At 37.2% G+C, this 19,781-nt stretch overlaps 1 protein-coding gene across 2 annotated transcripts; it reads right to left on the reverse strand.

Moving 5' to 3' along the window:
* Nucleotides 1-376: 376 nt before the first annotated feature.
* Nucleotides 377-17,933, reverse strand: ABHD18 (abhydrolase domain containing 18). Of its 2 annotated transcripts, XM_005429147.3 has the most exons (13): nucleotides 17,795-17,933; nucleotides 16,912-17,020; nucleotides 14,273-14,357; nucleotides 13,669-13,769; nucleotides 11,990-12,068; nucleotides 11,815-11,899; nucleotides 11,314-11,341; nucleotides 9,398-9,536; nucleotides 7,577-7,666; nucleotides 7,194-7,295; nucleotides 5,917-6,295; nucleotides 3,795-3,957; nucleotides 377-3,155 (listed from the first exon to the last, which is right to left on the reverse strand). In XM_005429147.3, exons 2-13 carry the CDS (start codon nucleotides 17,001-17,003, stop codon nucleotides 3,104-3,106), a joined length of 1,395 nt encoding a protein of 464 aa, XP_005429204.1. In that variant the 5' UTR covers nucleotides 17,004-17,020; nucleotides 17,795-17,933; the 3' UTR covers nucleotides 377-3,103. The 2 variants fall into 2 exon arrangements, with proteins under 2 accessions (XP_005429204.1, XP_030919617.1); XM_031063757.1 differs by lacking the exons at nucleotides 11,314-11,341; nucleotides 11,815-11,899; nucleotides 11,990-12,068; ... (2 more) ...; nucleotides 16,912-17,020; nucleotides 17,795-17,933 and adding an exon at nucleotides 9,944-10,203.
* Nucleotides 17,934-19,781: the final 1,848 nt, after the last annotated feature.

Here is a 19,781-nt window from a genome sequence, read left to right on the forward strand (position 1 = left end):
AAAAAAAAGGAAAAAAAATCCTGAGTGGTTCCTTTTGAGTTATTTGGGGGGTTTTATTTGCCTTGGGGAAAAACATAGGAAACGCTCCATCTGACAATTATTAGATGAGTTCTGCACTGGCACATGTAAAAATGGAACCACAATGGTATCTTAATTAGCTGATACAAGCTTATTTTCTTTACTAGGTTTCTTGGCATGTAGAAAAACATCAAAGCAGCAGCACTGTTTGTTGTGAGAAGCTTTAATCATGCCCTGTAGACTACCTGTTCTCCTCGTGCTACAGCCCTAGTAGGGACAGAAAGGATTACAGGATGACAGTGGGATGCACTTTGAACACCTGTTAACAAGAGAGAACAAAACCCCCCCCACACCAAAATGGTTTTAGGACTTTTATTGAAAAAATTTAAAACCAAAAAAATTACCAAGGCCAGTTTTACAATAAATTTAAGACATACAGAATGGTTTGCCTGCTACACAAAAGAAACCTTATTACAATATTTCTCTCATGCAACTCTTGGATTAAAATCATGTTCTCATTTAACATCAAAATGGATTATTTATACTTTCTTAGGATTTAACCTTAAAATATGATTTAAAAAGTCAATTTTCCAAGGGTTAAAAACACGTACACAGCAAGATTCCCCCTTTCCCAGACCATCTCCCTATGTCTGATAAGTGGCAGAAATAAACCACTGAGCTCATTTTTCCTTTTTTTTTTTTTTTTTTTGTTATTCTAACCTGAGAAATTTCTTAAATAATGCTTACTGGGCTTTCATATTTGGCAACACGACTTCAGTTAGAGGGCAAAGTGCAATTCCTTATTCTTGTCAGAAACCAATCTTTCACTGTGTGTCCCCAAAGACACTCTCAGAACCAGGAGTAGCATTTGTCCCAAAAGACACTCTCACAGCAGGAGTGGCATTAGCCTAAACCTCCTCCTGTGCACTTTTGGTAGGTTAAACCTTGTTAGTAATACCATTGGGACACTAACCTCAGGATGCAGAGTTCCCATCAGTTGTGTAATTCCCAGTATTGTGCGCTTTGAAAATATTGACTTTGGCATGTTATACTTTGTAGCAGAGTTGATTTTTTTTTGTGCTTACTCCTGGCCTTTACAAAATCTGTCTTTTCTCTCTTGCATTTATTCAAGCCTTTTCCCTTGCCATCAGTTATCTCCCTTTCTCATAGCTGCAACAGAAGCAGGACACAAAGCACACAATTACATTTAAAATGTCAGAGCTCCAAAAGCTGCTGAACAGCAGACAGAGCTCTGGTAAAGCACTCTCAGTTGATGAATATGCTTGTAAACCCTGTGAATCTTTTAGTACACTAGTCAAGACTTCAATTTTAAATTTGTAAGCTTACTAATATTTAATTTCAAACCCAAAATTTCAAATATTTGGTGTTTAAATGTGCTCGTCACTTCACACTTGTTCCCCACATATAAAATCAACACTCTCCAAAGAAATAATGAAGAACCATTTGAAAAAGCAATTTAACTTCCAGCAGACTAGACTCTCTTCTACATTTTCAGTAAATTTTTTTGTTACATCATTTGGGTTATTCAGAATTGTTTCTCTCCAGTTTTATCTGAGCACACCTGATTTTCAAATGAACAATGATTTCTTCACAGTTACTAGTCCTGTCTACCTGACTAAAATCCAAAAGAATATATAAACTGAGCTTTGTTTGCTCCATACTCTGCCTACTAAAAACCTTTACAGTAACCATGGAGATGAAAAGTGCTTGATTGGAAAGGTGCAGAAGTCACACATCCTGAAAAATGGCTGGATTTTTCTGTTTGTTTCAGAATAATCCTGGTTGTAACTGTACTAAATACTGAAGTGTTTCAGTTTTCAACTTCTCTGCAGATTGGTTTTTAAAGAATGTTATAGGAGATTACCACAAAAAAAAAAAAAGATGTGGAGAGATACCCACACAGTTGGTACATGACAACCTTTTATTCTGCTGTAATTTGTTGGCATTTTTGATCCCAAAAGAGGAAACAACAGACTTTGGATTTTCTTAAATGTGTTCAAAATCCAAATTTCTTTATTTTCCATCCAATTAAATTAGACAAGTGTTGAAAAATAAGGAGCAAACCTGTTTCAATAACCTTTAGTCTCACGTTTCTTTTAAATTATACAGTGCAAGTGTGTTTTGCATATCAGCACTGAGTGCACTTTAGAAAGGACATCCGTTGAAATATTTCCAACAGGTCTTTATAGCACCATATAATCTGCTGTCAATTTAACCGCTTAGAATCAGCCAGTGCTTAGAAAGTAAAACAATATTTCTATTTCATCTATCAATCAAAAAAAAAAGAAAATAAACCTGAAAGCTTATGTTATCCAACTGAATTAATGTAAACAATTAATTACCAGACACTTGATTTTCACTTATTCCAGTTTTGTGAAGCTGGTTGATGAATTGCTACATGATCCTTCTGTAATGGCACGGTTTGATTCAGTGGCAGGAAAACTTCACAGACGTATTGAATGAAACCATCTCTCTCTCACTTTTCCTTGGATTGTCAAAGTCTCTCTTTCCAAGATGTGGCGCTGAGCCTTCTGCTGAGGCTCATTTTCAATTCATAATTGAAGAGAAAAGCAGTGACAAACACAAGAGGCTGAGTGCTGGCAAAGCCACGGTACAACACAATAGGAACAGCAAGGCCATGAGGAAGCGAGAGATAACCGAGGTATCTGGAACAAACCAAAACTACACCAAACACAAGGGAGCAGCTTAGCCCCACAGCACATTTTACATTCTTCCAATACTTGATTGGTCTGTTTTCTACTGGCACACGATTCAGAATTTACTCAGAATTGAAGGAACACACCATCTGATTAGACATGGAGTACATGAACCATTCATGCACTGACAGGAGCTGCTGTTGTTTTTTCACAGGTAACGCTGAAGCAGCTGTGTCAGAATGGCACTGGGTTGAAATGAAAGCAATGCTGGTACTTTACCACTTCTGGTAATTGTTACCTACAACAGTGAGTGACCATCTGCTCAACACTACAAGAGGCTTGTTTTCCAAACATGAGTTCCAGTAAGCTGAATTACAAATGAGATCAGTCTGAATGCATTAGAAAGATCACATGGTGTATTTCTGGAGGAAGCGGTCAAATGCATCATAAATCGCTTGTCTGAAACGAAGAAAGGAGAGCAGAATTTGTATAATCTGGGAAAAGGCAGATAGAAGTGGCATTTTTCCATATATTTACAAATATGTCTACTAAACTATCATCACAATTTCAAAACAGTGTTCAGGAAAAATGTGGTATCAGGTGGTATTTTCTCCTTCCTTTATTTCTGGGATCTCTCACTTCAATCTAGTAATACATTTGTGTTTCAGGAATGAGTAGGACTATTTTCCAAGTTTATTGCAAGTGGAAATATAGATTAATTAGGAGTTTTCTACTCAAACACATGAGAGACATGCACTGAAATTTTTGGGCAACTATCATGAAAGTGAGGCCGAAGTTTTAAATAGCAATAAACTACTGGTTAGCCTACATCAACCTGATATAGTGCTATTCTTTTTTGCTCTTGCTTAGACTTCCTAAATTATGTGTATAGACTTCCTAATCCCTTGTATTTTAAAATTACCAGCACAAATATTTAACTTTTTGAAAACTACAGAACTGCACTCATAAAACTGATTTTCATAACTGTCTTTAGAAAATCAACACATGATATTACTAAGGCACGAATTCATGCAAATACTACTTTTAAAATTTTGATTAAATCTAAAATTTAATTTTAAACCTTTCTGTTCACCTTACCTGAAGAGTCCTTGTTTAAAGAGGTAGGCACTGACATGACCTCCATCCAGATACCTGATTTCACAGCCTGGCCAGATCTCCTGGAGGCTGCGCACGCCGGTGCGAGGAATGTACGCATCCTCCTTGGCTTGTACCACTATGATTAAACTTGGGTCAACTGGAACTAAAGGATAACAAAGCACAACTGAATTCATCTGTGCTAAGAAATAGAAACACAGCTGAGATTTCTGTTGTCTAAATGTTATTTTCACAAAAAATGAAATTATTTGAAGGTTTAAAACAATTACATGTTCTAAAAGTCTCCAGCAGAATTTATCTGGTTTTTTATGTTGCAGTGGTGAGGCCATCAGTGGAAAAACAAACTAGCCCTTTCCATTCCCACCCCTAGAGCAGAAATTCCTCCAAGACTTGAGAAGTTGACAGAAAATTCTCTTTCCTCTTATCAACAAAACTCTAGAGCATTCATGTCAGTTCTTTGAGATCCCTTTTTATTGGCAAAAAGAACTATTAAATTCAATAGAGTGGAAGTTTCATATATTCTTTTCCCCTCAAGGAGGAAAAAAAGACAACTTTTCATACAAGAGGTCAGAAAGTACAGCCTATGTTCACTTTCTTTTCTGTTTCCTACATGGTTTACTTGCAATATAAAAATCCTAACATATTGTTATACATATTTATTACTCATAAGCAGAACTGCACCAATCAGATAACTAGCAGGAATAACACCAATATGATGTTGAGAAAAATAACACCAGAATCATGTTAAACACAGAACATTTCTCCCTTCATAAAGAAAATATGTGATAAGTTAAAGGCTGACCAGCCAAGATGACTGGCAGTGGGGTGTCACAAATTTAAACCTTTCCTTCTTTCATACTAAATCATATATAGAGAATATGCAATGCTAAGATAAATTCAAGTCTTCCATTCAATTTTCCATGAAATTGGAGCATTAGGCAGATTTTCTGAAGCTCCTCTCTGGCCTCACTCCAAGGAATGCAAAGTCTCCCAGAGAATGACAAAACCTGGGAGACTATGGACACAATGGACTCCATCACTTTGACAAGTGCATCAGGGTCACAGATGCTTTTTAGTTCCAAGAAAGGTCAGTGCTTAGCTAAGTGTTACCTGGATAAGTCCAGATAAACAAGAAAGTCTGCACATGGAATAACACTTTCAGGGCTTTTTCTGTCTACTGAAATAACTTTAAAATCTTTAAGGAAAGCACTTCACTGGTATTCATCACAAAACATCTCTGGCTAGCAGTGAAAGAATCTACACTGGTGTAGGTTCCTTTTATTGTGTGTTTCCTTTTATTTATTTTTAGCATTTATTTAAATCTAAACACTTGTACAATGGAGTACAGAACGCCAGGATTAAGAAATGAGGCGGCACAGGGGCTCAGTACCAAGAAAGCGTTGACACTAAAAGACAACTGTGTCTGAAGTCAAAGCACGTTGTAGGAGATGCCTTCAGCATCAGGTTCATGCACAAACCACAAAAGGAATTCTGAGCCCCCACTCCAGCAGAACCTTTTAAGGCGGCTCTAGGAAGCAATCACCTGGTAGCACTGCTGCAAAGGGTTTGGCCAAGGAATGCTGGACTACAGCTCCCCCTATATGCTATGCCTGTCCTGGGAAACAGCATTCACCAGCCTGCAGAAGGACCCCCAAAATGTTTTTACTGGTAATATCATTCAAGCTTGGGGTTCAGCTATGTAGGCTGCTTTCTATCTGAAGTCAGGATGAGATTTCTGCTTGAAAAACCTTATTAATTAAGATTAATTACACCTAGGTATTACTCACATCACACAGGTGTTTTTTTCCTTTAGACAATACAAATTTGCTCTAACTCATATCTGAAAAAAAACCACAGCAAGGCAGAGGAGAAAAATGTGTAAAGATACTGAGAGGCCATTTTTTAATTAACTTTCTCATTAGTTGGCCATCAAGAAGGAACAGACAAACAATTAGGAAATGGAGTAGTAAATAGACACTGCAGAATAATGCTCACAATATTTCCATATGTCAGCAAAGGTGCCAGCAGGTTTACATTTAAGAAAATACATTTCTCTGCACTGTATTTTATTCAGCTTTTCACATTGAAACAAAGAGATACATACCTGGGAAGTTAGCTACGTGGGTACATTCATCCATTACTCCCTTCATGAACATTAAGGATTCTCTCTGTAAAGTGTCACTCCTCCTCCTTGTATTTATCCTGTGTCCTTGTGGGCTGGTTAAGTTTTTATTGCTACTGCTACTGGTGGAAAAGGTTTGATTTATGCACTGCATTTTAGGAGCATCCTGCATTAAGAGTCCTTCTGAAGAGGCACTTAGAGCACTTCTATTTGTGGCAAAGCTGGGAACAGATTCCTTAGATACTGTGTCATTCAAAGACTCAAAGCTGAATATTCTGGAAGTCATGTCCATGTCTGCCAGACTGTCCACACTGTCAGGGAAGTTCTTCACAAAGTCTTGTCCCATCTTGAAAGAATCCGTCTAAACAAAGACAACAGTTAAGGGTTTCTCCCTTAAACCAGTTGGTTAATTTTATTTTTAAGATGAAGTCATAATTAAAAAAAAATTAAAACTTTAAAAAAACTCTACCAGCACTCCTCACTTCTATTTTCAGCTTGCAGGTCATTCAATTAAATCCTGATCATCATAACCTCTTGATAATTTAATTCTACATTTCTGACAGTTTAAAAAAATGCAGGAGGTACTTACATGTACAGAAGTTTGTGATATAAACAATTGTTTTTCTCTGTATATTAAACTCTGAATTTGTAATTACAGTCATTTAAGCTTAAATAACCTAATAATAATAATAATTATAGAAAAATTAACATATGCAACCAGGTCTAATGTTATGTTTAAGACTGAAAAATTGACAGTCTCTAAATACTAGGGTGACACAAGCTAAAAAATGTTTCTTCTTTTCATTTTGTCTTCTCCATCAGTGTTGGTGGAGTGTATTTGACTTAAAAATGGCAAGTGCCCAAGTAACAACTATCTGCACCCCAGCTCCTCTTCTCCTGCTGTGAGGTATTAGAAAAAAAACTATGACAAAGGAAAGAATCTTAGGCGAAAAAGAAGAAAGAAGGCATTTATCAGAATTTTGATAGAATACATTTTATGTTGTAGATTACACTAAGTGTGATCAAAGGAAAAACTTGTAGCAAGGGCTACACTTTAAACTCATTGTACAACCAAAATATTAGTTTTGTTTCTCAAGTTTTTCCTTCAAAGACTAAATTCATCAAAGCATACAGAAACAACATGCCAGTATGTTCTAGCTAAGGATTGTCTGGTTTTAGTGGAAGTAAAAAGCAGTTGCATTATTTGCTAGATTTGTGTGTGTAAATATTAGCAGCTGGGTAAAATAAACCATACTTACTCCACAATATTCAAGCATTTGAATGATTTCTTCTTCATACACAGCTTGTGTGAAATACTGTTTCTCCAGCTCTCTCCAGTTCACTGCCTTACTCAGCACACCCTGAGATGATAAACAAAAGCATTCAGTACACAAGTAAAACCCAGAGGTCACTCTAAAATAATGATACATGCGGGAAATTCACCTGTTCCTGTCCTGATTTTTTCAGTGGAATTCTGTTCCCAGACAGCCCTCAGAATTATTGCAATCAAAGCACAAACACATATTATAACACAGGACATGGAATCCCACCTCCCTTGTGGCCAGCCCAAATATTTGAGGTTACATTTCTGATCATAATCTAGCACATTAACAAAAAATGTACTTAGTAATTTGTTAATTACCGTAGTGAAGACTGCAGAGGCTGTTGACCAGGAAAGACATGGAATCAATGGCAATGGTTTAGGCCAGTTTGTCACTGCCAGTGAAGCCATCTAGAATCAAAGGCACTTATTACACATTTTAATATTGAATTCACAATATGGTAAAAAGAACTCTCTCATCTTCAATTTCTTTGTTCACATGGTATTTATGAAACATGTGGTGCCAAAGAGCTAAGGACTGTGGCAGCTGGGTATACTTTCACCTATTTAGAAGTTACTATCTAGTCTCCAATGATATTTTAAAAAATAAACATTGCTCTGGAAAGGACTCATTTCAAGGCTGAATATCATTTGGCTATAAGAATTCCCAATGGAATATTTACTAAATATTCCATCTATTACAATTAAAATTCAATTAATTATATTTGTAATCCATTAATTATCATTATAAAAACTAATACAAGTTATTTCTTGTTTAAAACCATAAAAAACTTTTATAAAGCTTTCCATCAAGCTCTTGCAAGTTCATTTCAAGGCAAAACACAGGCAATCTATGAGAAGGACTATTTAAAACACTATACTTTCAAAATTTGTATACAGGAAACAAAATTTGAAGGAGAAGTAATTCAACATGTTAAAAGCAGTCTTTTTCTGTCCTTTAAGTTTGAATTATTACTTTTGCATTAGTTCTCAGAACTTATTTTTGTGACTATTTCTGTTTATCCCAGAAAAAGCCAGAGCAAGTAAGTTGAATGTACAGAACTATGTACCTACATGATAAGTACTTGACAAATTTTGTTTTATTAATACCAAACACCTCGTGTCTGTTCTAGATGTTTTAATATGTGGATTTATGCAACTGAACTATAATTCTATTCTAATTATTTTTTATTAATAAAAAGTTATAAGAATCCCACATATCTATGTTCCGATTCTTTCCAGTAGAAGTTTTTCCCCTTTGGTAGAACTGAATGAATGCTTACAACCTTCCATTGCAAAACATACTCTGTAGAGGACCAACATCAAATATCACTTATTTCACAGAAGTTTCTGATTCAGCAGGGTGATGTTGATGTAAACCAAAGGTGCTCTGTACATTTATGACATTTACAGTTATAAAATTGTGCTTTAGGGGAATATTTCCCTTTTGGGAAACACTACCATTACCAACATTATTTACTGAGCTCCTAACAAACAAAGAAAAGTATGTTGTTTTAATCAGCTTTGCACCTGTGTCTCACAGAGCTGTGAGAATCTGCACAGACACAAGACATTTTAACTTTGCATTATTCTTTCCTTAGTGATACACTGCTGGTTTAGTCTGAGCATGCACAGTGTCACACAGAAAATGTTATCCACCTCACCACAGAAATCTCTGATCAGTACCAATGATCACTGACACCAAAAGTCACCTCAATTACAACATGCCCACAAAGAGGGGGTATTTCACACAATGCATTAAAACACAAAGGTTTAAGCAAGAAGAAAGGAGGAAAAGAGGGAGAATTAGCAATCGATCAGTGCAGACTTTCTTTCAGCAAACATTTCTGCCCCCCATCCTTGTGGAAAAAAAACAATTATGTGAGAAGTTTATATTCTTATTAAGCCTGCTGGGAGATGGCTGACAAAGGGCTCTATGATTTGTCAGTACATATTAAGGATTACACTAATTCAGCACCACAGAACAGGAGAATTGCCAACAATTTGTTTCTCATGACTCCAAGTGTTTATTTTAAAGCACTTCTGAGATCAACACTGTAAAACAAATTATTTCCGTATGCTACATGATCAAATGAGAAGTTGAAAGAAAAAAATTACTGAACAGGAGATATAAAAGCTTACATGTCCTCCCATGGATATTCCAGTCATCCCTAGGGGTCCATAGCCTTCTCTCTCTAGCCAGTGCAAAAGAGCTGCCGATTCTAGAATTAGAGCTCCTCCCATCACAAACAGGTCCGAGACATTTTTTAAACATGACCGTCTTTTCTCCCCAGAAAAGGAAAATAGAGGGTTTATTTTCTAAGATTAGACTCTGACAGTTCTTATCATTCTATACATACTTTTATACACAGCTTCAGCACAATCTCAGAGAATTTTGGAGCTGAGCTCCTGTTGATTCAACAGGAGGAAAAAGCAAGCCCAGATTTTCTGACACTTGTAATTTTTTGTCTAAATGAGGACTAGAGATAGACACCTGCCTATGCTTTTAATGTAATATCACTGACAGCTTGGTCTTTTGGAAACAATTACCAACATTAGCATCTCATTAGTAGCAATATTCTGTCCTGTGAAGTTGTAGCAGATATTTTAGACATAGAATCAAAGTGATACAGTCCTAGGCATACACTAGCTTGTTTGCAGAAACAAGGATTTTTTTTTCTTATTTACCTGTTTTACACCATTGAAAAATTGCACACAACATTTGAAGAGCAATCAGTATGTCAGCTTTGGAAGCACTCATCAGTGTCACTGTAAGACTGAAACTGTAAAGTGGGAAGTTTGTCACAGTATTGAGAATTCAGGCAGTGTACTGCAAAGCACTAAAACACAGAAGACACAAAACAAGTAGAAATCTATTTGGCTGAGCCATCAGAGGGACTCTAAAAATAACAGACCTCTAACTTGGGGAGTGGGGCTGAGTATTCTCAGTACCACAGCCAGGTTACAAAGGGCTCCTGGCCCCTCCTGCCAGCATGCCAGCGTCACATTTGCGACACTCTGAAGCACAAGGACAAAGCTCACTGTGAAGTCACAGAAATGAGCAGAGCTGCTGCAGAGCAGCATTTACAGCCTAATGCAATTCTCTCCTACAGCTCAGTGAGATTCCTCAGCCCTCTGCAGCTGCTGTATTTACTGAACACTGTCACCTGTTACACTGGGGCTGTGTGACCCTGCATTGGAGAGTGACAATCACCTACTGGGGCATTAGAGTCCCCATAACTGGAAATTAACCTACCAATGGATGCATTCCAGTACAAGCTTTCTCCTGTCATTTTCCTATAATCTTACAAAAAGCACCTTCTCTGTGTCTTCTAGTCATGTTAAATATCTGAGTTAGGATTAAAAAGGATTAAAACACCAACTCATATTTGGACTTTCAGAAATATTGGGAGACAAAGCTTTGCCTCAGACACATATCCTGTTGAATTCTGATAATAAGTCTGTGGGTTGGAAAATGTAAAAACTAAAAAAATCTAGACTACCAATTGCCAATTCCAATTTAAGAAACTGACTGAAGAAATAAATCCTGTAAAATACTGAATATTGCATAGTGTCCTGACTAACAACCAATCAACACCAGGTTTATTCATATGCCTGTAAATCGCTAAAAGGTCTTGGAAAAGCAAAATCCTAGCAATTATAATTTATTCTATAAATTATAATGGAAATATGCTGTCTGAGCAAAGATTATGCAGAGCTGACTGAAATATAACAGCAGCACTTGTACTGCAGTTGTGAGTCAGGAATATAAAATGGCCCTGGCTTGTACTCACAAAAGATGTTTGCATCTCACTCCATACTGCAAGTTCATCTTGTGCAAACACTCCTGATCCCTGAGATCTCCTAACAAAACACCCAAAGCAGTTTAGCAAAGAGCAGACAATTTCCAATTTCACACTGGCAGGTTACAAGTGGTTTTTGAAATGTTTTTTTCTTAATAAGCTATCAAAGTCTAAACAACTTTTGGATCAAAAGAAAAGAAAAGAAAAGCAGTATTTTAAAAACATGGTATCAATAAATGTAACAGGAATACTTACAATTGATCCTTGGGTTTTCTACAGCCATGTAAAAGACTCCAGTTAAAGAAAGTAAAAAAGGCTTTATCAAAATTGGTCATTTAAAAATGGCTAAATAATATGCATAAATAGCATGAATTAATTGAAATTTGGAATTTAAACTGTCAAAATTTATTGTCACTGCAATAAATTCCATCTATTTCAATGATGCAGTTTGCAACTTTTTACTGTTGTCAGATATATGGGTAGGAAAAAAGTGTAACTTAATGAAACAGAATAATACTGTTATACAAAATGACAGAATAAAACTTTACTGTTTTTAAAAAACCCTCCCAAATCTGAAGTGGTAACAGCAAGTTTCTCAGAAGTTAACCTCAGGTACCATAGAATTGTGCTTCACATAATGGCCATACTTTCTTTGCTTCTATCCACTGGGTACCAAAAAGTTGATATTTTATGAGTGTGGTAACTCTTCTAGCTTCCAGAGGGGACATTAGGACTGTGTTTTCCACAAAAGGATATAGTAAGGATTTTCTAGCAGCAGGGAAGCCATACAGGCTTCTTTAATCATTGGCCGTGCCATTAATGTGCGTCTCCTCCAGAAGTGCTGAAGACAAGATGCACAAACAACACAGATAAGGCAAAATTTATGATTTCATTTCTCAGTAACAATCAATTTTACATTTTACACACTCACATGGTCTCCAGTGCCTGCTAAATGAATGCACACAGGTCTGTGCTTGCCATTCCATCTTCTGGGTATGATGAACTGAAATCTGTGAGAAAAAGCATCTATTTTAGCAGAATAAGAATATCTATTAACAAGCTGCATCAAGAGAAACTAATTAGAAAGCAAAACCAAAACAACAGAAATATTTGTAACCCATGCAGGCAAACTGCCAGCAATTCAGCAACATCATTTTTCATGAACACATTCAGCAAACAAAGGAATCTGAAAGTAGGACAGAAGAAAGGCCAAACAAGAAAAGGAGCCAAGATGAAAGATCATGTTCCTAAAAAAGACTACTACCTCATCATCACAATTTAAACTTTGCAGAGTGAAGAAATGCAACTTCAGATAAAGAGCAGCCTAAACAAGCATGTCCAGCTCTCCTAGGCATCATTGCTACTTTTCTCCTGAAGGCACAACAGCTGAAATTGAAGATTAAGATGAGTAATAAATAAAAAAAAATATCAAAACCCCAGCATACAAACCACGAAATTATTCTATACACTCAACATCAATCAATTAATCTCTTCTGCTGTTACTTATTTACAGTTTAAACTACTGAAAAAAAAATCCCTTCTGAGCCACCACTATTTTCCCCACAAGATGGAGCACTGTTACCTACAAGAGTGTTACACTTCAGGAAATACATTCATACCATCTTGAGGGAAATTTGTACAGCTTTCCAAACTGTCACAATACTGGCCAGAATAACAATTATCATAACTTGGCTACAAAGCACAAGAGAGCAGAGATAAGGAAACAATAATCATATTGCATTGTCCAGTGTGGCACTAATTAGTTTGATAATGTTAACAGATAGTTTCTTTCTCTAACCAGTAGAGGTAGAACAGAACTGATTTCTTAAATCAACACTTTTCTCACATTCCTTAATGTTACATGCTTAAGCACACATATAAAAACAAACCAGAATTACTGACAAAATTTCCAATGTCAGTATCAGCTCAATGTTTATGTTTAAACTCAACTTTTATGTTTATGTTATGAAACAAACAAAGTCTGGGGAAAAAAAATCCATCATGACAGTTCAGCTCCAAACTAAAAGCAAACAGAAATTATGCTCCATTTGCAAACCCACTCCTCATCTGCAAAGAAGTGTTAATGTGAAACCAGGACTGTTAGGGAGCCTCCAGCTTTCTGTAAGATTTAAATTTTTTTTTAGTTTGTTTGCCAAGTAAGAAAGGAACCAGATTCTCTGGCTACAATAGAATCAGTCTGCTACTTTATTGCTATACAAAATTTTTGTATTCAATGGAAATGGAAAGCTGGAAAGGCTCCTTCAAATACAACATAATATGTTTTCATATAAACAGTTTCTCCTGCTACATATAAAGCAGTAACTACTCTTCTAAATTTCCAGCATACCCCTCATTTGCAAAACCCAAATCAATAATTCAAAAAATTCAGGATATCCCACAGCTTTGTGCAATATGATTTCTACACTAAAAAAAAAAGTAATACTTTGCTAGTGGATATATTTTTTTAATGTATAGATTGAACTATCACATGAATAAGATTTATTTTACAGATTGTTTGCATTGCAATCAATTAGCTGCACAATAGAACTACTTGCAGACCATTATTTCCCTGCAGCATTAATTTCAGAAATACCTCTTGGTTTCTCTTACCTTGCTACAAGAGATTCGACTGGCAGGATACCTGGGACACAGTGAGCCAAGGGGGAGATGAAGTGCCCCTCAAGGATTTTACAGTCTGATTGCCCCTCAACCTGCAGAAAGAATGGGACAACAGCAATAAATATTCTGTCAGCCTCTAACTTGTTCTGAAATCAAATCTCTTAAAGTAGAATTTGTTACAGCATAAAAAACTTGCTTAGAAAACCCCAAAGTTGAGGCCTACTCCTAAAAATAGGGATATATGTTATCAACAGGGTCAAACCACTTGTTTTCAACTTTATTTTTATTAAATAACCTTTTACAGGAATCAAACAAAGGTGTAATGCTGCCCTATTTTAAACACATTTGATAACACAGACTAAATTTTGAACACTTTTTGAGTTTTAACATTTGACATCTCACTGCACAACTATTGTACTACTGGGAAAAAAAAAGTATCTGTACAGGCACTGCTTTAGTCTCTATTTCCTTCCATTCTCTTCCAGTAGCCTATAAAAGTAGCCTGGTGTTAAGTACCAAGTTATTTCACCTTTATATACCCTTAGGAAAAAAAAATAAATGTAGTTAAATCACATAATCTCTTGCTCTGAAGTACCTTGTCAATGAACACTGGGTAATCCTTGGAAACCAGCTTCTGGCATTTTTCCCTGTTTCCAATAATCTTTCTGAATTCAAATATTCTGTTGAAAGGAAACAAGTAGAGAAGATTCAACTTTTAATCTAAAAAAAAGAAGAGACATATTTATATAAAATTTCAGGAGCTAAAGTAAGCCACAAACAAATAAAAGTTATGAAGCCAGCATTGCATTTACAGATTAATCAGGCCACCATAGGGTAGGTAGCTACCACAGGATGCTTTTGAGTTCAAAAAACTCTCAGGTTCCTTGCTGGGAAACAGAAAACTAAGAGGCAAATCTGGCTGCTTTCTTCTGCTAGTTAAATGGGCTGCAGAGCCACACAGAGTAAATGAAAGAAAACTCTTCTCAGAGGTATACACTGAGAGGACAAGATTACTGAAGGACACGAACATTCAAGAGGCAATGGCTGTGTGCTGCAATGTAAGAAATCCCACCTGGAGCAAAGTGAAAGATTGCTTTCACAGTTAAGCACATGAAAAAATAGCCCAGGGAAATTAGAAATGATCTTCATCCTCAAGGGATGAAGTGCCAAGAGACTTGAAGAAACAAAGTCAGCTTTGTTTTGAACAGGGATTTTGACTTGATGCCCTCACATTGGCCCCTTCAACTTTAAATACTCCATAACTTGCTCATTCCTCTGCTCATAAATACACACCTTACCTGAGAAGCTAAAGAGTGAAAAGTACACAGGAATGACCTCTTCACCTCCCCAACACCACAGAAAACCCAAAGAATGGAAAGAAAATCCAGTTTATCAGCACACAAAAAATAGCTCTACTTTTTAACCTTTGCTTTTCTTATGGAAAATAGCAAGTGCATTAAGTATTTCTGAGAAAGCAAGGGTAAGGATGTGAGATGTGAGTGTGGATGGTAAGCTAAATGAAGAGATGCTTTGTTTGGCAATAAAACTTCTAAAAATACTACATTTATGTCTTTTTTCTAGAATTGGGTGCATACTGAAGGCTAAATCTCACCTCTGCTGAGGAATTTCAACCCTTGCTAATGAGTTGAGGACAAAGAGTTAGGATATTACCATTCATCACATCAAGGGTGTGCACACAAAATTTCAGATTAGGCAGTCTGTCATTCAATCTTGGATAAGACTGAATAATGATCACTCACCATCACAGTGATGAGTTAAACAAAAACAAACCCCCTCCTCCCACGAGGCAGTGTGAGGAGTCAGGAGGAGGCAGCATTCCTCCTCCTTCACCCAGGTGAAGCCAGGCTGCTGGGGAACAGCTCATCATCCTCCCAGTCAGGGGCAATACTAGAACAAAACTCTCTTCCCCTTTTCAGACCAGCAAGTTGTCCTCCTGCTTCCCCCCCCACTTTTGATCTGGTGGGAGAGGGTTTTTCCCCTGAATGAAGAAGGAACTGTAGCTGATATCATTGTTACCACCAGCAACACTCCCCTGTTGCTGTTTGGTGTGGGTGTGATCACCCTCCAGAGCCCAGGCCAAGCCTTAAACTGGGGAGCAGCAGCATCAGTCAGAGGCTCCCTCTACAGAGACACATTTGGACTGGAGGGAGATGGGGCACTGAAACTTCCCTGTGTCTCACCAGGAACCCAAAGGTCTTTAAAAGAGAGGGTTTGATAACATTAAAGCATCCCATTCTGGATACACACATGGAATAGAATACAGAAATGCTGCAATCAAAACAAACCCCACTGGTTTTGGTTATTCCAACCAAAGCCAACATTGTCATTTTGCAGGAAAGTCTGCCACTTAAGAGAAATATCAACTGAAGAGACACACAAAGCAATCCAAGTGCCATTTCCACATCAGATCTCGCACATGGACTTGAAAAGAAACCAAGAACAAGCTCCCATAAAACTCCACTGCTATCTAGTGCACAAAATTTTATTTCAGTAGTTTTCAAATGTTTCTTTATTGATTTTCATATACATAAGAGTGAGCTTATTATTAAATGCAGGTTTATCATTTCCTATTTAAATACTGCACAATGCAGAAAATATATACTATCACTTCATTTTTATACTTAAGAAATACAAATGCTCAACTTCAAAGTGTTAATCTCAATAGTAATTAATAAAAATAATCAAATGCTTAAAAAATTAGGAGATGTTTCCATTTTTTCTTATTTTCAAGACAACTAAAAAGAAAGACTTTTGGGCAACTTTTATAGTACTACTTTGGGCTGTGAGAGAAACTTCTGATTAAATCTTACACTTTTAAAACTAATTAGGAAGTTACAGAAAGATAGCAAGAACCACTTCAATGTTAAACAGAAACAATTCTTCTGTAGCAATTCATCAAATTTTGCTTTTGGAAAACACTTGCAGAGATAGTTTTTCAAGTATGTCATCAGATAAACACAAGTAAAAATGTAGTTGTACACACAGACATTTTCCCAAGAAGAGCCTCTTTAAACAGGAAAAAAATTGCAAATCCTTTAAAGGCTTCTTTTAAATCCAGTTACTCCCTTGGTATAGAAACACATGATTTCTGGAGCAGATAAACACTTTTGGTATTTTAAATACAGGATAGCAATTACTGTTGCTACTTCAAGGGTTAGGTTATTTTCCTTTAATGTAACATTTCCTTTATGCTGTTACTTTTTAACAAGTCACCTTTTCAGATCCTCTGGCTTTCCCCATCCTCTGATGAACAGTTTAGTGAGGAGAAGCTTTCGGTACAAGACATCTAATTTACTTACACCCATTAGCAGCACACTGTCATCTAGGGAAAAAGCAGAGGTAAAAACAAGGCAGTTAAAGTCTACATGAGAGGCAAATTCATTGATTGTAACACAGAAGGGTTTCTTATTCTGGCTTCTGCATTAAGGAAAAGCCATCCAATGTATTCCAAGAAAGTTAACCTCGATATTCAGGGCAACTCTTTTTATTTTGAAATGAACATGTAAGAATTTTAAATGCTAATTAAAACCAGATATTCATTACACCACTGATGACAAGCCAGCTGCAGAGGCACATCTGAACTACATCAAAACTACATCTTCAAGCAGTCCTAACTGTCCTGTACTTGAGCTGATGAAACAAAGAGCAGCACTGATCTCTGTCCTCTCCGTAGAGCTACGATGGCAAAACCCTTCAGCCAATGGGGGCAGACATAAACACATCTCAGAGTGGGAGCTTGAAACAATGGTTGGGTTTAAACCATCAGAAGATTTCATCTCTTCATCTCCTTAATGGAGAGAAGGAGAGAAAGAGGAAGGAGGGAAGCAGAAGAAGCTTTCTGCTGCAGAGAAAGCTCATTTTTGTAATCTTGCCTTCTTTGGTGTGGCAACAATCCTAATCCTTATTTTATCTGTTCCTTTCCAATTTTGATATTTCTTATCAAACTGATGCTCCTCCCACTCCTTTCTGGGAAGAAATCACACCCTCAAAATCCTTGCCAGGATCATTTCTCTTTCTACAAATAGACCAGGTCAAACAGAGCTAAATCTACCAAGATTTTAGGCAAGCTGAGTATTATTTTCAAAGCAATACTTACTGAAGTGAACAGGGAGCCACTGCTGAGCTCTTCCAAGGAAGAAGGAAGGAAAAAAACAACCCAAACAACTAAAAAGAATTTAAATCTGGTTTCTTGGTCAGCAGGATACAGGTTACTCAATTAAAGTCCAGGATCTGTGTACACCTAAGAAAACAACAGATTTAATAATCAAACATTTGGTTACTGAGCTCACTGAGCTCACAGGCATTTTTTACTATTTCCAGATCCCTCCATACTAAATGTACTCCATAATAGTGTAACTTAATTTATGGGGTTTTTGAAATTTTATTTTCATCCAAAAGCACTTATTCTGCCACACTCCAATAAGGTCATTTTTAAAAATAAAGTTGTTTGACTATAACAAGTCAAAATTGTGCTCAGATTAACAAAAACATTCCTCTGCACTTCTAGAAAGCCAACATTTAAGAATCAATATACAGAATAAAGAGGAGAACTCTCTTTCTAGAGAAAACCTAGAGTAAATTACTATCAAAAGAAAAATTATAGGCACTTGAATTTTAGAACAAGCATGTTAGAAAGCCACAATGGCTCTAGGATGGTTCAATCACTACAGGATAAAAGTAAATACATGAAATGAGCAGAAAGTCACAGTGGGGAGGCTTTGTTTTGAAAACATGAAGATGTAGATTTTGCTTTGAGTCCAAAGTCTGGTCTGACAAGCTCTCTGCTGCGCCAAGGGAGTGCCAAAACAACTTTCTAGGCAAGTGCATTATATTTAAATGTAATATTGATTGAGGCAAAAGCTTTGTCTCATCCTCTCTCCTGCTTCATTGATGGAATGGAGACTCTGAAGTAACTCAAGATATTTCAACTAATCAGAATCAAGATAAAAGCATTACTGGAAAGAGTACAGGAAACACTAAATCAAATAAAAAATACTCCTAGTATGTGAAGGAAGTATGCTGCATAGAACTTTTCAGAAATATCACTGAGATAAAAAATTTGGGAGGATTGACCCTACTGTATCTCTGTAACAAAAGGGCAGGACATGCTCCAGTCACTGCCCATCCATGCCTGCATGGCAAGACAACCACAAACACTTTTAGTCCCAGGAAAGGCAAATTCAACTGCAGGAGGCTGAAGTTTTATAATTTCACACGAACAGGAGTATTTCAGCAGTGAGGATTAGAAATGAATGAGAGAATCAGGAAAGGCTGTTTCAGAATTCAGCTTGATTTCCTCCACTCGGCAGCTCACATGCCACATCCCGCTCCCACTGTGAGACAGGTCAGCTGGAAGCAGTGACCTGATAACGATGCTGTGGAGCTGTGTGGCCCTAGAGACAGGATCTGTGCTATGAATCTCGAATGAATATACTGTTAACACAGAAAGCTTTACATAACTGTGATCCGTGAATGGAAACTGCAGCAGATACAAAAGCACGCTAAGAAGAAACACAGAAACAGACACATAAACTCATCCAAAACCCAGCACATAAAAGGTCAGCTCTTGGTTTTTATCCGTGCAAAGAGCTCCAGTTACAAGAAAATCAGCCCTGGAAAGTACAAGGCCCACAGTGTAGTTTCTATTCTATACATGGATGTGAAAAAGCTCCCACCCAGCAGCCAACCTGAAAAAAACACCGAGCCTGTTTTAGAAGGCGGAGTTGTCAACTTCCCTACCCTCCCTCTCTATTTAAAAAAAACCTCCCTTACAATTAACGTCAGCTGCTTTTCTGATGGAAGAAACGACTGCTTAGGAATGAAAGAAATCACACAGAAGTCACGCCAAGGCAGATAAAATCCCCACAACAACTCCACAAAACAGGACGGGCGCACAGGAGCCGGAGCATAAACAACGGGGCCTAAAGCAGGGCTGCGAGCAGCTCCCTGCAAGCCTGACCCGAGCACTCTAAGGGGGCAGGTGCGATCCCAAAACTCTGCCATTCCTCGATCCCAAACGTCCGCCATCCCCCGATCCCAAACCTCCGCCATGCCCCAGATCCCAAACCTCCGCCATGCCCCCG

The sequence above is a fragment of the Geospiza fortis genome, unplaced genomic scaffold (genome assembly GCF_000277835.1).
Source record: "Geospiza fortis unplaced genomic scaffold, GeoFor_1.0 scaffold276, whole genome shotgun sequence".
Classification (NCBI taxonomy): Eukaryota; Metazoa; Chordata; class Aves; order Passeriformes; family Thraupidae; genus Geospiza; species Geospiza fortis.